General features: G+C 33.3%; 1 protein-coding gene across 4 annotated transcripts in view; it reads left to right on the top strand.

The window, feature by feature from the left end:
* Positions 1 to 13604: 13604 nt before the first annotated feature.
* Positions 13605 to 14742, top strand: part of LOC106459177 (alpha-scruin-like) — a 42778-nt gene continuing 41640 nt past the window's right edge. For 3 of the 4 annotated variants that reach the window (XM_022385928.1, XM_022385914.1, XM_022385932.1), the window contains exons 1-2: positions 13630 to 13660; positions 14373 to 14468. In XM_022385928.1, coding sequence (XP_022241636.1) covers positions 14392 to 14468 — 77 coding nt within the window. In that variant the 5' untranslated portion in view covers positions 13630 to 13660; positions 14373 to 14391. Of the gene's footprint in view, positions 13661 to 14372; positions 14469 to 14742 lie in introns of all 4 variants that reach the window. The other variant, XM_022385920.1, reaches the window with a different exon arrangement.

Here is a 14742-nt window from a genome sequence, read left to right as displayed (position 1 = left end):
GTTTTTAACTGTGTACCAGTTTAACGTTGAATATTATTTATGATATTAACCTACCATTAATGCACCTTTCATCTTGTCATAGCTTTGAACAGGTTTATCTATATACCGTTGTCTTTCTTTTGTTTGTTTGTAATTAAACACAAAGGTACACAATGGGTTATCTGTGCTCTGCCCACCAGGGGTATCGAAACCCAGATCTGGAGTTGTAAGTCCGCAGACATACCGCTGTGCCACTGGGGGCAGTCTTTTTTTTATAGATATGTTTATAGCCAAAAAAAGATAAATTTGTCTCCTAAAAGAATCTGCTGATGGTTGTTTCTGTTTAGCGTGCAGCTGTAGACAGTTTGTCTCATATTGTTTATGTGTGGCTTCCCAGAGGCTCAGCGATAAGTCTATAAGCTTGTAACACTAAAAACACAGTTTCAATATTCGTTGTGGGCAGAGCACGGGTAGCACATTTTGTAGTTTTGTGCTTAACAAAAAAACAACAACAGATGTTTATGAGTGATTATTATTGTTATGCTAAGTGGCTAACAAAATGTTTTAACCTTATTTGTAGCTTAAAATGTAGTAGTTTTTTGAGCATTTGGTATTTTATGCATCATAATATTTTGTGTTCTGAATTGCATAATTGAAATAAACATTTATAATATTTTGAACCACCCACGTCGTTATTAAAAGGTGGGCCTATAGTTCTTCATGCTGAATAAAAGTACTTATAATGAACGTGCATTTCTATTTCTTAAACAGATTAAATGAAGTTACCCATAGTGAACATACATTCCTTTATTTATGCAACTTAATGAAAGTACCCATTGTTAACATCCACTATATACCGGTAGTGTTTCATAATAGGGATCGCCCCTTTGTTCTTCTTTGTTATTATTTAATATCGTTCTGCCAGCCTACAGCAATAATGGCTGTTGGTATTGTAATAAAACTTGGGCAACATTACTAAACGCATCATTGCGCATTGTGTAGGGTGGTTTTAAAGCGGCTGTATAACAGTTCATATCCAGTCGTTTTAATGTAGTCTGTGTTTATATGGAGCTTCATAATCTACTTCATGCATACGTACGTAGCTGCGTGCAGGCTGTGGATGTATGACACATGTACCATAGCGATTACTAATTTATTGTTCCAACTGTATTGATGTCATGTATCATTTGTATATATATATGTGTAGGGTTCCAGCCCTTTCTGACACGACGCTGCTGACAGGATCAAATTTTTTTTACCAATGCATAATCGATTTCGGCCATGTTACACAAACGACTGCAACGTTACACAAATGTGTAAAACGTTATGCAAACGTCTGGGCTGTCTCTCACAACAAAAATATTTAAGCCGTAGTTTAAAAGATAGCACCAAGCTTAGTTTCGTGCATGTATCCGCAGTCACGGTAATGGCTGTTGGTAAGTATCAAATTATAGCTAAAACTACGTGATTGGGAATCTTATAGATACTGCAGATAGAATAGCCATCCTTGAAGCTGACTATAAAGAGTGGCAAGAATCGTGCAAGCAGGAGATGGCGAAGATGTTGGCGATTCTAGGCGAAAGTGAGGCACGAATTTTGTCGCTATTTATTTTATTTAGAAAATATTTAGTTTCAGATAAAGTATGCAGCAGTGACGGCCAACTAGAGTTTAGGGTCATCACAGTGGAAGAGGGTCGCGACCCAAACTCCATCAGAAATGGAGGAGGAAAAAATATATTAATATTACCAATTTATATTTGTTAATTAACACATTTTCGACCTCGTAGAGTGTGCAGAATGTCACTCTGAGAGGAAGTCTGGCCAGGTGCAGTAAAATCGTGATCAGTGACCCGTCCTATTATATTACCAGCGGAGAGGTGGAGAAGGAAGAGGAAGGGGGAATTATAACAACTATTAGAAATATTAAAAATGCTTATTTGTTTACACATGCTATTATATTATGACACATTTACTTATATTGGCATTGAATATATATGCATGCATCTATAGAACATTAAAATTTCACTCGACTCACTATATGTATATGACTTTACAACTTAAAAAAACTATAAAGCGTGATGTATATATATACTTATATATATATAGATAGATAGATAGGTATTACTACCAGTGCTATGCATTGCATTTCATGCACGTATAAAACTCATGCGGTTAGAAAATCCAGTCCATGCACCATTCTAGTATATTTCAATAGTCCCTCCAATCCAGTGTTTACAGACTTCTCATATAGCTACAGGATATAAATATAGTAGCTATATACATTTTACTAGCAAATAAATAACATGTGGTATGTTGATCACCATGCATCATAGTGATCATACATGCAGTACCACTATCAATTATAACATTATTTCCGGTGAGAGCATCATACACCAACTACATATTTCGTTAAACTAAACTATTTCAAATTGGACAGTATTGCTATAATACAGATTTATGTCCATGATGAACAAAAAATACTAAAGAACCAAAATTATTAACAATTGTTCATTTAGAAAGGTGGAACAGGGATTTTCAAAAAATTACAGAAACAAGATAGGTAGTGTAAAATGAAAATGCAATCGCAAAAAAATTTACAAACAACCTTAAGGTTTAAGGCATAGTGTTGTTTGTTTGGAATTAAGCACAAAGTTACACAATGGGCTATCTGTGCTCTGCCCAACACGGGTATCGAAAGCCGGTTTCCAGCGTACTAAGTCCGCAGACATACCGCTGTGCCACTGGGAGGCAACATAGTGTTGACTTTATTTCTACAAGGTACAAGTCTTTATTTCGACTCTCCTAAATATTACAGCTTTTAGAAACGGAGTCAAAATAGAGATTTGTAGCTAAAAATTGAACTTAATACCAATGGCGAGCAGGGCACAGATAGCTAATTTTGTAGCTTTGCGCCTAACAACAAAACAAACAAATTAATTGTGATAATCGGCTTTCGGGGTACTCAGAAAGGGTCTAAGTGCAGATGTAAAGCAATAGGACTTAAAAAACCCAAATTTGAAAATCTATTAACTTTTGCTGTAAAAATATTGTGCAATTGACTGTTACAATATGTAGTCATTCTAGAAAGAAAAAAGGGTAATTTAGATTTATTTCATATTTTTTAACTTCTTATTTTACCCTAAATTGCTGATTTTGCTAGAATTAGTGATACGGTAGGGAAGATAACAGATGAAACATAACGTTTTAATAATAAAATACCTTTAATATTCGTTTAGGAGGTTCAAGAAGTTATGAAAATGAAATATGAAACTAAGATATAAAAGTATTTTTATTCATAACATAAAAAATCAGTTGTATTCAAACTAGTCAGAGTCTGAGTCAAACTAATTCAGCATATTAACAGACATCTCTTTATTTAAAATACTTATTAAAATTATGATTTTTTTTTTGCGTACAACACACTTGTAACGTTTACTAAAATCCTGTCTAATTTCATGAAGATATATGCAGTAAATTCAGAATTATAGTAAATATTGCTATGTATAATTTCATAGAAGCTAGGTTGATGAAAAGCACTGGAATTAAACATATAAACTGTTTTTCTTTGTCCAGTCAATAGTGTCACTTCGTGATCTTTGTTATCTCATACCATTGATCAGCTGTTACAATTAGTCAAGGTCAAATTCGACCAGCAAAGGATATTACAGTGCCAATCCTTTAAATTCGTATGCTATATGTTACTGCAATATTCTCTCAGGTAGAATGAAAATTACACAGTATAGAGAGTAAAAAAACAATGCAACTATAAAGAGGTAGTCATAACGATTTTCTAGATCACATGTTGCCGCCATCATAGCAAGGAACTAGATAACCCAAAAAGATTAACAATTTCTATACCCCTAAAGCAATTAGAAAACATATAATATTATTGTATGTCACAAAAATGCTAATTATCTTAACTAAAATAGATTCAGTTAATCTGGTTAGATAGTCTACAGTTTGTTTGCCTTTACGAGAGGAGTTTTGGATGTATGGTATCGGATTGTTGTTTTCACAATAAATGAGTAGTCGGTTTGATATTGTGCTCTCGAGTAATTTACCTAAACAGCTTAATAGATTAGATCAGAAGAATTTGCAGTAGATTTGGGAATTAAAAATGTGATTATAGCTTTTTTTTCCATGATTACGGATAATAGCCTGACAGAAATGATAAGTTCATAATGTTTAGTAAATGCAGCAATAAGTTGTTTGGTGCGTTTTGAGTATTATGTTACGGATACCGTCATGGCTGGAGCTGAGTTTTTTAGCGATCTAATGTTTGTTTTAAGTTCTCCAAAAGAGAGAGGAACATCCGGTGGTGTTTGTGATTCGATAGATGTGGGGAATATCGGAGTAAATAGTTCGGGTCGGGAGGTTATATGCTTGTCAACTTTTTATTTGAGTTATTGGTTGACTGTGGTTAATCGATGTTTGAAAAAAGAATTTTGGTAGTAGTCAGTAACAGGTCGGCCTTGTCAGTGTCTGTTTTGGTGTTGATATTATTATATTTAATGTGGTGAAATAATTTTTGGTTGTTCTTCTCAGATGTTAAAGATTTAAATTTATTCCAAAATTGATTTGGTTGGTTTTGTGTGTTGTCTAGCGTGTTAAAAATTGTACCCAGTTGTTATTTTGCAGAATTATTATTTTTTCTTTTAATCTGAGCATGTATTCTGTTTGAGTTGTGGTTTTAGTGATATGTCTCGGGTTATCATGAAACTTCCTTTTGGGCGTCTTCTTTCATGAATTAGGTTATGTATTTCTTGATTAAGTTTCCAGTGTTGTAGTGTGTTGCTTCTTTCTACTGTGGGGGTTGTCTCTTGTGTTGCTTGAGTAATAGCTTTCGTAACTTTTTTCTACCTAAATATCAAGATCGCCTCTTCTGTCTTTTAATGCAAGAAAATTAACTGGTATTTTCTTTGATAAAGGGCTAATAAGAAAATGTTTTAAGATATTATTGTTAATCACGCTTTCATATATTCTGTACTCTAGCATTGTTGTGTAGAATATGTGTTTCAAAGAATCGAATCTTTATGGTTAGCATAAAAAGGAGTGGTCTACGCCTAACTTTAAGTTTACACACAGAGAGGAAAAATAAGAAAAAATTGCAAAAGTAATATATTTTTTATTTCTTAATGATGTAGTTTGTCTAAAAAGTTTAATATTATATCAAACCAAATTTCAAATTGATTCAAAACTGAATAAGTTTTAAAAGTGTAAGCTTAGGCCTTAACACCCAAAATTTAAAATGTTGCAGGGCTAAATCTAGCGTTAGTTCTACCGAAAGTACTTTTCATACATTTATTTGTATTTCATCTAGCTATTCCATAGTTGGCTAAAACGGTTTAAATTTATTTTGGTATAAAAGTCTAATCCCTTTATGAATAAGTTAAAAATGTTTAGATTCAATATCACACTATATACATTGTTAGTTTAACACATTTGTTATTATCGATACGCTAGGCTTATATTATAATTCACAAAATCAGTAAATTAAGTTTATGTTTAAAATGAAATTTTTGTTATTAAACTTCTGGATTTAATTTACTTAGGTGTACTAAATGTAAACGTATAAACAATATAGCAGAGTTTATCGTTATATTATAAATAAATACAAGCTGTTGCTGTTTGCGGTAAATGTCACTGTTAATGTTATCATTTTTGTTAAAACCTTATCTGTTACTATAGAGACCTAAGCCTATGCATTTACAAAGGTAGCTGGCAGGTACTGAATTGCCAAAATTGATGTCAATTAAACTTAAATATTCATCACAGGGAATTGTTTATTTAGCCTTTCATAAAACTAAATATGTGTGATATGACAACCTAAAATAAAAACCAGAAAATCAATTTTTTTCATTAGAAATAAATATATTGTGTGCAATAGTATTGAATACTTCAAACAAAATAAGGGATTCAAGCTCAAATAAGCTACTTGTTTACGATTTGTGATAGTCACTTCTTCTACTACTTAGTACTAGATACCCATCCAAGATCCGGGTAACTACAACTTTTAGTACTGAAAAGTACGTTTTAATGTTATTTGTTGTTAGTCAGTTTCTCAAATCAAATAACAAACCGTTAATTAATCGCAGTAATGGCATAACGCGTAAGCTAGCGAAGCAAACAAACTCATTAGGCTTAACAAATGAAATAAAATTGCTTTTGATGATTAAATTATATATTATATTTCGCATTTGTCTCTGTAACCTATGGTATATAAATGTAGGCACATATGCTATTTGCCATAAGAAAAACAAACAAACTGAAGTTATTCATTTGTAGTTACCAAAGCCATATTTAAAACTTGTAAAGGACTAAATAAGAGATTCGAGAGTGAATATAATTGTGTGTGTTGTATAGTAAAGCCACATCTGGCTATCCGCTGTGTCCACCGAGAGGAATCGATCCCATGATTTTAGGATTGTAAATCCGTAGACTTAACGCTGTTTCACCAGGGAACAATACATTTGCAGCAAATGTTTTTCTTCATATTCTTTAACTTAAGAATTTACTTACAGTACTTTATAGGTGTCTAACTGACCACTTAAAACTACGTTGTAATTGATTGAAAGTAAACCAATTTTCTTGTTATTAAGAACGATTGTTACAATAAGCAATTATAAGTTTTAATAAAATTCTGAAAGAATTTTGGTGTATTAAATGTATATTCTATCTATTAACCCATAAGTACATTCAATCATTTAATGTATAAATATTTTCTTTTAAATAATACTATTTTGCAGAATCCCGTTTTTTAATAAGGCGAATAAAGAACTTAGTTTGCTGAATTAAAACAAGAAAACGCTTTATCAGATCAGTTGGATGAATTGATATAATTGTGTAATACAGTACTTTGTATAATTACTTTAGTATATAAATCATACTAAACTACCGTGTGCCATTTATGGATGATCGCTGGAACTCGAGGAACCCAGAATGGGAAATGTATTTTAGTTTATTTGATATTTCAAACTGTTGTGTTCATACTCTAGACGTTGTAATTTGACAGTAGTTTCCAGCAACCATAATATAATTACGAAATTATAATGAGGAATTTTTCAATACCTGCATAGAAATAAGAAAATTTAACAGGCTTAAAAATATGTTTTCTTGTATTCAAAAATATATATATATAACCAACTTACTGTAAGTCTCTTTGAAATATACATTTTTATTCCAAAGTTAAAATATTATAATTTTGACTCTTCTATGAAGTGGAATTCTGCCATGAAGGTGTATCATCTATTCCCGACCTTCTTATTTTAATGTAGAATTTTTTTTTTCCTTTATGCTAAGTCTATGCAGTGTTTGCGTAACATGTAGCCCAGAAAGTCATTAGGTTGACTTTGCTTTAAATGACTTTGTTGCTATATTATTCTCTAAAGATAATACTTGTCCAACCCATGCTTTAAAGCTGCACGTTGTGCAAGAATGTAGACAACAGCAGTTTCCTTCTCTTGTAGATCAAATATCTCGAGGTTACAGACTCCTTTATGTTGAATGAGAATAACCAGTCATGTGTATAGCAGATTAAGTCGCTATAAATTAATCTTACATTTTCTGTTTCCTGGCAGAAGTATTAGGTTTAAATCATCTGCACAAGATCCCAACTGAGAGAAGAAGATCAGTTAAAGAATTCAAACTTCCAGTAACAGTCGACCATCCAGTGTCATAAAGCAACTAAACACAATGTGCTTTTGCCTTTGACATAAATAAAGATTTTTTTTTCACTTTATTTTACAGATTATGTCCATTATGTTTATTTTTCCATAAATACAATTAATTTAATTAAATTCTGACTCACGCTGTAATTTATCCTACCGATCATCCCATTATAAAGTGCATTTACCAAATACTTTTTGAGGAAATTGGTTTAACCTGAAAGCACCATAGAATAGATAGAAATGAAAAATTTTGGATTCGTGGAAACAGAATTTTGTTTTTGTTAGCAGATTGTGGATTTTTCCAACATTCATAAGTATGGCAAAATGCTCTTTTCTAAAGTATATCAGGCAGGTTAGTACCTAGAACAGCTGGACTCAGGCGCAAGAATTTCAAAACTTGACCCTGAGCTTAGGTAGTTTTGGCCTTGGATTCCATTAAACATTTATATGAAGTACAATAAAAAACTGAAACACAGCTGTCGCCAAGTTTTGTCACTGATTTGACCCACTTGGGAAATGAGCAATCCATTGGGCTGAATTCAAAGCTTGGAAGTAGAGCACTACTATGTCAGTTTATAAATCAATGGATAAGCCTTGGCCCTCTTTGTGAAGCAATTGATAGTGATGAGTATGTACAAATGCCATATCCCAGTCTCAGGAGTAGACCACCAATATCCATAGCTATCGTCTATAGAGGAGACTCAGCTATTCTCTATTGGAATCTACCTTGCCTTGGTCAGTTTTATTTATCAAGCCAGCACACATCATACATTTATACCAGTATCAAATATCTCAACTTGAAAGTCCAAAAAGAATCTCTTGCCTTGGAGCTCTTTGGATTATTAGCTGCACTACAGTCAGAGAAAAGTGGCTTATGGCGATGGCCCGGTACTTTGTTTTTGGGCTCATAATTGACCATTCAAGTTCTACAGGTTTCGTATGTCTATGTTACATTCCTCTATTTGTGCTGACAAGACTTTACCTAACTTCACAACGAGGAGAGCGAATGCTAAATCTAGGTCCTTCAGTTGCTCTCAAAGTGTTAATCATGACATCCACCCACCACCATGATGTTGCTATGGAGAAATTATTTCAATTCTCAAGTGGGTCTAAGATTAAAAAAAAATCTACGAATAGACAGGATCTCTTCATGTGGCGAAATAGTCTATCTGCATTTCCATGTTGGAAGCCTGAAATGTACTTTGACAAAGCCTTATTTTTTCAGTTTGTTATACAACATTCTATCATCCTTTCCAGGTTTTAAAGGTTCATTAACCATTTCAGCGAAGCATTGTTCACCCGTACAGTGAATCTGGGTGTAATATTTCACAAAGATTAAATCTGCAAGCAGTTTTTCTTTGTCACAGAGTACTTGCATTTAGGAGCTGTAAGCATATGTGATGGCACATTATACTCCTTTCATGACTTGTAATAACAATATCTGAACTTCATTGCCACTGATGTTGGTACTTAATAGCAACTCGCTGCCTTGTTATGAATAGGGCAATCGGGAGCATCCACTAAAGCAAGCTTTAGAGATTGAAATGCTTTATTACATTTCTCACTCTATCCAAAGTGCATCTCAATTTTATTAAAAATAGAAAAATGGCATTGCTATCTTGGAGAAGTCTATAACAAGTGTCAATGCTATGACACAAGACTAAAGAAACTGTGAACGTCTCACTTAGTTATAGTTGAGGCTAGTCTTATGCCACTGCTATCTTAGTAGGGTCTGTGATCAAGAAACTTCACTTCTTGCACATAAGCATGGTTTTTCCTGGTTTTAGTGTCAAGCCTGCTTTATGTTTGTTGGGTTCTCAGCCATAGACTTTAACATGCAACCAAATACCAAAAATATCAATGATATAGACCAGGCATATCTCCCATTGCAGCCCGTTCAGTGTAAGCTACATTAACCTCTCAAAAGTGGGAGGTGAATTACACAGATAAAATAGCATAATTTGTAACTTATATAAGCTCTATCTTGTGCTAAAAGCAGTCTTAGATTTGCCTTTGTCATTCAGTTCGACTTGTTAGTACCTGTATTCCAGATATAAAGAGTTGAACCAATGTGACATATCCAGACATACATCTGTGGTGACAAGGGAAAGGCATCAACGTGATTTACCACGTTCACCTGTATAAAATCAATATGGAATCTTGAAATACTGGTGATGACCAAATACTTTGTGCAGATTGTATATAGCCATGTTGATATCCATTTATTTGCTTTAGCCATGGCACAATAATGCAAACCTATTAATAATGCTAATCTTGATTACATCCACTTTGTCATTTTATGCATAGTCTATTGCTATTTTCTAGAATAAGGTTGATACTCCTTGACCAAAGTGGCAGTCTCACTTGGAGGGCTTTATATATTGCAAGATTTACCAGTGTTCTGGCTCTTCCTGTGTCAAACAGGAACTTGATCTATCGCCTTTGCACCCTCATAATACATATCCAGCTAACCATATTCCCCCAAACCAAGAAGTTGTTTAATGGACGTTTGAATGAATACATCTTTGTGATTTGCTAAGGCCGTTGCAGATGGCACAAAGTGACCCTGTAAGTGGCCACATGCTTGATGGTGCTCCTTTTCCAAGCTTTGAACTCAACCCAAGGGACTGTTCGATTCCCCAATGAGTCACATCAGTGATAAAACTTGGCCACAATTGTGTTTCAGTCTTTTCATTGTGCTTCATATAAATGCTAATGAAATCCTGGGCTAAAACTACCTAAGCTCAGGGTCAAGCGTTTAAGTTCATGCTTCTGAGTCCAGCTGTTCTAAGCACTAACCTGCCTGATATGCTTTAGAAACGAGCACTTGGCGAAATTTTTGAATGCTGGAAAATTCTAAAATCTGCTTAGTATCACTCACAATATCCTTTAGTGTTGGCCAAAGCCTACAGCTTTTTGATTCTCGTCCAATACCTGGATGAAATTACTCCAATATTATGGGTATAGGGTAGTACACATACTAGAGATTCCAACATTTTGAAGTAGTAAATAGTCTCTGGTGCACAGTGGCAGAACAACGAGATGCCCTTGGAAACTCATTCTTAAGCTCTGCATGACCCCAGGTTTCTTCATGATCCATGGTCAACTTGGTAGCATACGTCCAGGCTTAGAAAAGCTCATGACTCCCTATTGATTCCCCATATTTTCTTCTTGAAGCTTGCTGTCTTATATGCGAAGAAAACATCTCTGACTGTTTGAAGTCGTCCACCAATAGCATGTTCAGACCTTCACAGTTAGTCTTGAGGGCCCTTGTCCAAAGCTAAGACCGTGTTATTCTGTTTGATGACAACCTGAAAGTCCTGTATACACCACACCCCATATGTACCCAAGGGACATTACCTGATTTGCCATAATGGTTCACCAGATATCAGCCGATCTTCTTAAGTCTGCAGCTGCAGAAAGTCCTTTGTCCAGGAGAAGACAAAAACCATCTCTTTCCAGTGTAGTGTTAAAAATATAATACGCCTAATCGTGATGTGTTATTACAAGTATAATTAATTATAATCGTGCTTCGCCAGCTTGTAAAAGGCGTTCACATAATAAAAGTTGTTGTTGTAGTTAGAAATGGCCTATATAAATAGTATTCTGACTACTGCTATGTTCATTGTATCTCAGCCGATCTCAAGAGCTCTGAATTGAGCGAAACGAAACCTCGTCGGCAAAAATATGACGAATATAGTGTGATTGAAATGCTATTATTACACAAATTTCTAATTCTGGAAAATCCTTAATAGACTAAATTAAGAATTTAGTGTTAAAAATATAATAGGCTTAACATAATTTCTTATGACAATTATAATTAATTCACGATTCCAGTAAGATGCAAATGGCTACCCCTAACGCAAGTACGCACATTGTGTTTTTGTATTTGACATAAATGACGATTGTTTTTATTTTGTATAACACATCCTGTCCAGTCTGTTTATGTCTTTGTTTAAACTCGGGTAGTTTAGTTAAATACGGACTAACTTTAAAACATATCCTGGGATTTTTATAGAGTGGACCTACATAATTGTCTTTCAGGAAATCACTTTAACTTGAGAATACCACAGCATTTTAAAATTTTAATGTTGTGATGTCTTTTCTATTGTTGGGGTAGTTTTTCTTAGCGCAAAGCTACACGATGGACTATCTGCACTCTGTCAACCATAGAGATTTGAGACCCGAGTTTAGTGTTGTAAGGCCGTAAGCTTAACTTTGACTAACTAGGGGACGTCTTTTCTCAACTTCCTCAGAATTCAGATATTTTCTTTCTGCAAGCCAGATTCAAAACATCTATGCTTGAGAAATACTTTTAACTTAAATTGGTAAAAGTTGGATAGTGTGAGGAGAAATCAATCTGCTTCCAACTTCGATAATTGATACTTATTCAAATAACCTTATTATAAAAAGAACATAAATATTCGTAATTACATTTTATTTATTCAGTCTTCATTATGTTACCTCCAGTGAAAATAGAATTTGTAAAAGTTACCGACTAACAGTGAGAAAATCTCATAATCAGTCAATAAACTCAACTTAAAGTCTATTGAAGTAAGACTGATGAAAAGTATGTTTTGTACTGAGAGTTCCTAGTTGTGTTAAAGATGAAAGTAAACTGATGAAGGAAAGAGCGCTGAGAAATGAGCACTCGATTAAAAGAGAGAACTGCTTCATATTTAAAATATTTCAGAACTAACCCAAAAATTCCAAGAATTCTGTTTCTTCATATTCAGGAAAAGCTTCAAAATCTGACTCGGATCCGTATTTTGTCATTTATTAATGTACATATTTATTCAGTGATATGTTGTTAAAAGTTCAATGATACTGACTAGTTAATGACAAGACGCACATACCACCTCATCAGAGACAACGTCGTTCTGGCATCGTTTGAACTGAATTAGAGATATGTAATTTGTAATATTCCTATCTATATTGACATGGTCTCCTCTTTCATTCTTAGCTTACTGTTACATACGTTATAATGTAAGGAAATGTTTTAAAATTGTAGATTTGTCATTGTGGACCTAGTCAATAGACTACAAGTTTACATCTCACAATTATTTATGATACTTTAACAAGTGTCAAATTTATAATTTTTTAAGACTGCCACCAGAGTTCTTAAAATATTAACTGACCAAAAGTAGACCAGTTCAGTACTGACTATGACTAAAATATTTAGTTTTTCCTGAGCCAAAAGTATTTTGAAACCTCAAAAACGTATAGAAATTGTAATCATGAAATTATAGTTTCATGTTGGCTGAACTTCACTGATATATCATTGATAGATAAACGTAAAAAAAAATATGTTTATATCAAATCATTGTTGCACAACGCATATATGTAGTAAAAATACAGCTACGCGTTTTTGAGAAATACGTCAAATTAAACAAGACGAAAAAACTTGCACTGTATATAAAAAAATTGCAAGTCTACACATAGCAAATCTAATCTTTAATCGTTAAACTGAAATATTTGACCTTAGTTTATTCTCTTGTATTTCAACTATTTAGTTAATAAACTTTGTCATGATATAAAAGACTGTTTAGTTTAGATATTATTAATTAATATGTTTTTGGGAGTAAATATTTTATTATTGTTTAGTTTTTGTTATAATAAGAGTTAAAAGCAGATGAGTGTAGGAAGTCATTGAGTGTTTGTAAGTCATTGATATTGAGACTATCGAACGTCGCGTACAATACTTGACATCGAGAATATAAGATATTTCTAGAATGCGGGAAGACGATTACCTGATAAACATATAAATAGTGTGAGACGAACGGAAACATCAGACAGACACTAGCAGAAGTGAGTAAAGTCGTGGCCAAGGAAAAGTTCAGCGTGAAGTTAATTACTGTAGAATTGATAGACTTAACGTTTAATATGTTAAAGTAAGACTAACAGTAGAAAAGGAGATAAGAAGAAGAATTTAATCCGTCAAAGCGTGGTTCTAAAGTAATTGAATCAGCCTCAGTGCGCTTTGACAAAAAGAACAGAGGAACTCGTAAGTAATTGTAAGTGAATCACACACAGAACACTAGTGTGATAGTCAACTGAAGTTCTAAAGCAATTGAAAAAGCTTAAGTGTACTTTTGACATGAAGAAGAGAACTATATATATATAGTGTCTATGATATGCCTATAATCTCTGTAGTGTGAAAATTTGCTGTACATACGTTTAACTTGTTCCGAATATAGATATTATTCTGAAAACAAGTGAAATGTGTGCTGTGCATTTATCGTTGAATAACTCGCTAACAAGTCACAGACACCTACTGTAGAAGAGTCATAAACCCAACAACAACACAGTATATATTTATACTATTAAGAAATATAAGTAAAAACCATTTATTTTGACAATTGGCGAAAGAATTATATTTTAAATTCTGATAAACTTTTTACTTTACAACAACTCAAGTATAAAATATAAATAGGGCAACATTGTATAATAAACTTTATTTAAATATATAAACAAAACAACGTTTACATTACAGAATAAAATTTTAAAAAGTTAAAAATGACTACTTGTTTCGGTAGCTTCCGCTACCATCATCAGAGTACAAATCTACGCTAGTAGAGATTTTTTTAAATTTTATTGTCTAATGTAAACGTTGTTTTGCCTATATTTTTTTAATAAACTCAAGTATAAATTAGTAACCATATGTCACCAGAATAATATTAATAATAATATCAAAAATTTATACTAAGTTTTAACTTATTTTCTTAGGTCTTAAAGCACTGAATAGATGGCCTATTTTCCTAAATGTATTGACCCGTATCTTGGGCTTATCAAAGCAATGCCTTGCTTAGGGGCACGTGAAAGGTAAGAGATGTATTTACCTCATCTTTTAGTTCGTATTATTTTTTACTCGTCTCCCAAACGCTAATAACACTTTTATGACGAGAGTAAAAAAATATTTTAGTCTAACTAGAGTACCAGTCCCCTGGACGAAAGTTATGTAAATTCATGATTAATTGTTGGGTATACAAGACTGCTTAGTTTGTTTGTTTTTGAATTTCGCGCAAAGCTACACGAGGGCTATCTGCACTAGTCGTCCCTAATTTAGCAGTGTAAGACTAGAGGCAAGGCAGCTAGT

The sequence above is a fragment of the Limulus polyphemus genome, unplaced genomic scaffold, assembly GCF_000517525.1.
Source record: "Limulus polyphemus unplaced genomic scaffold, Limulus_polyphemus-2.1.2 Scaffold26, whole genome shotgun sequence".
In the NCBI taxonomy this organism is placed as follows: Eukaryota; Metazoa; Arthropoda; class Merostomata; order Xiphosura; family Limulidae; genus Limulus; species Limulus polyphemus.
The sequence above is the reverse complement of the archived record's forward strand: the minus strand, read 5'-3'. Positions and strand labels throughout refer to the sequence as shown.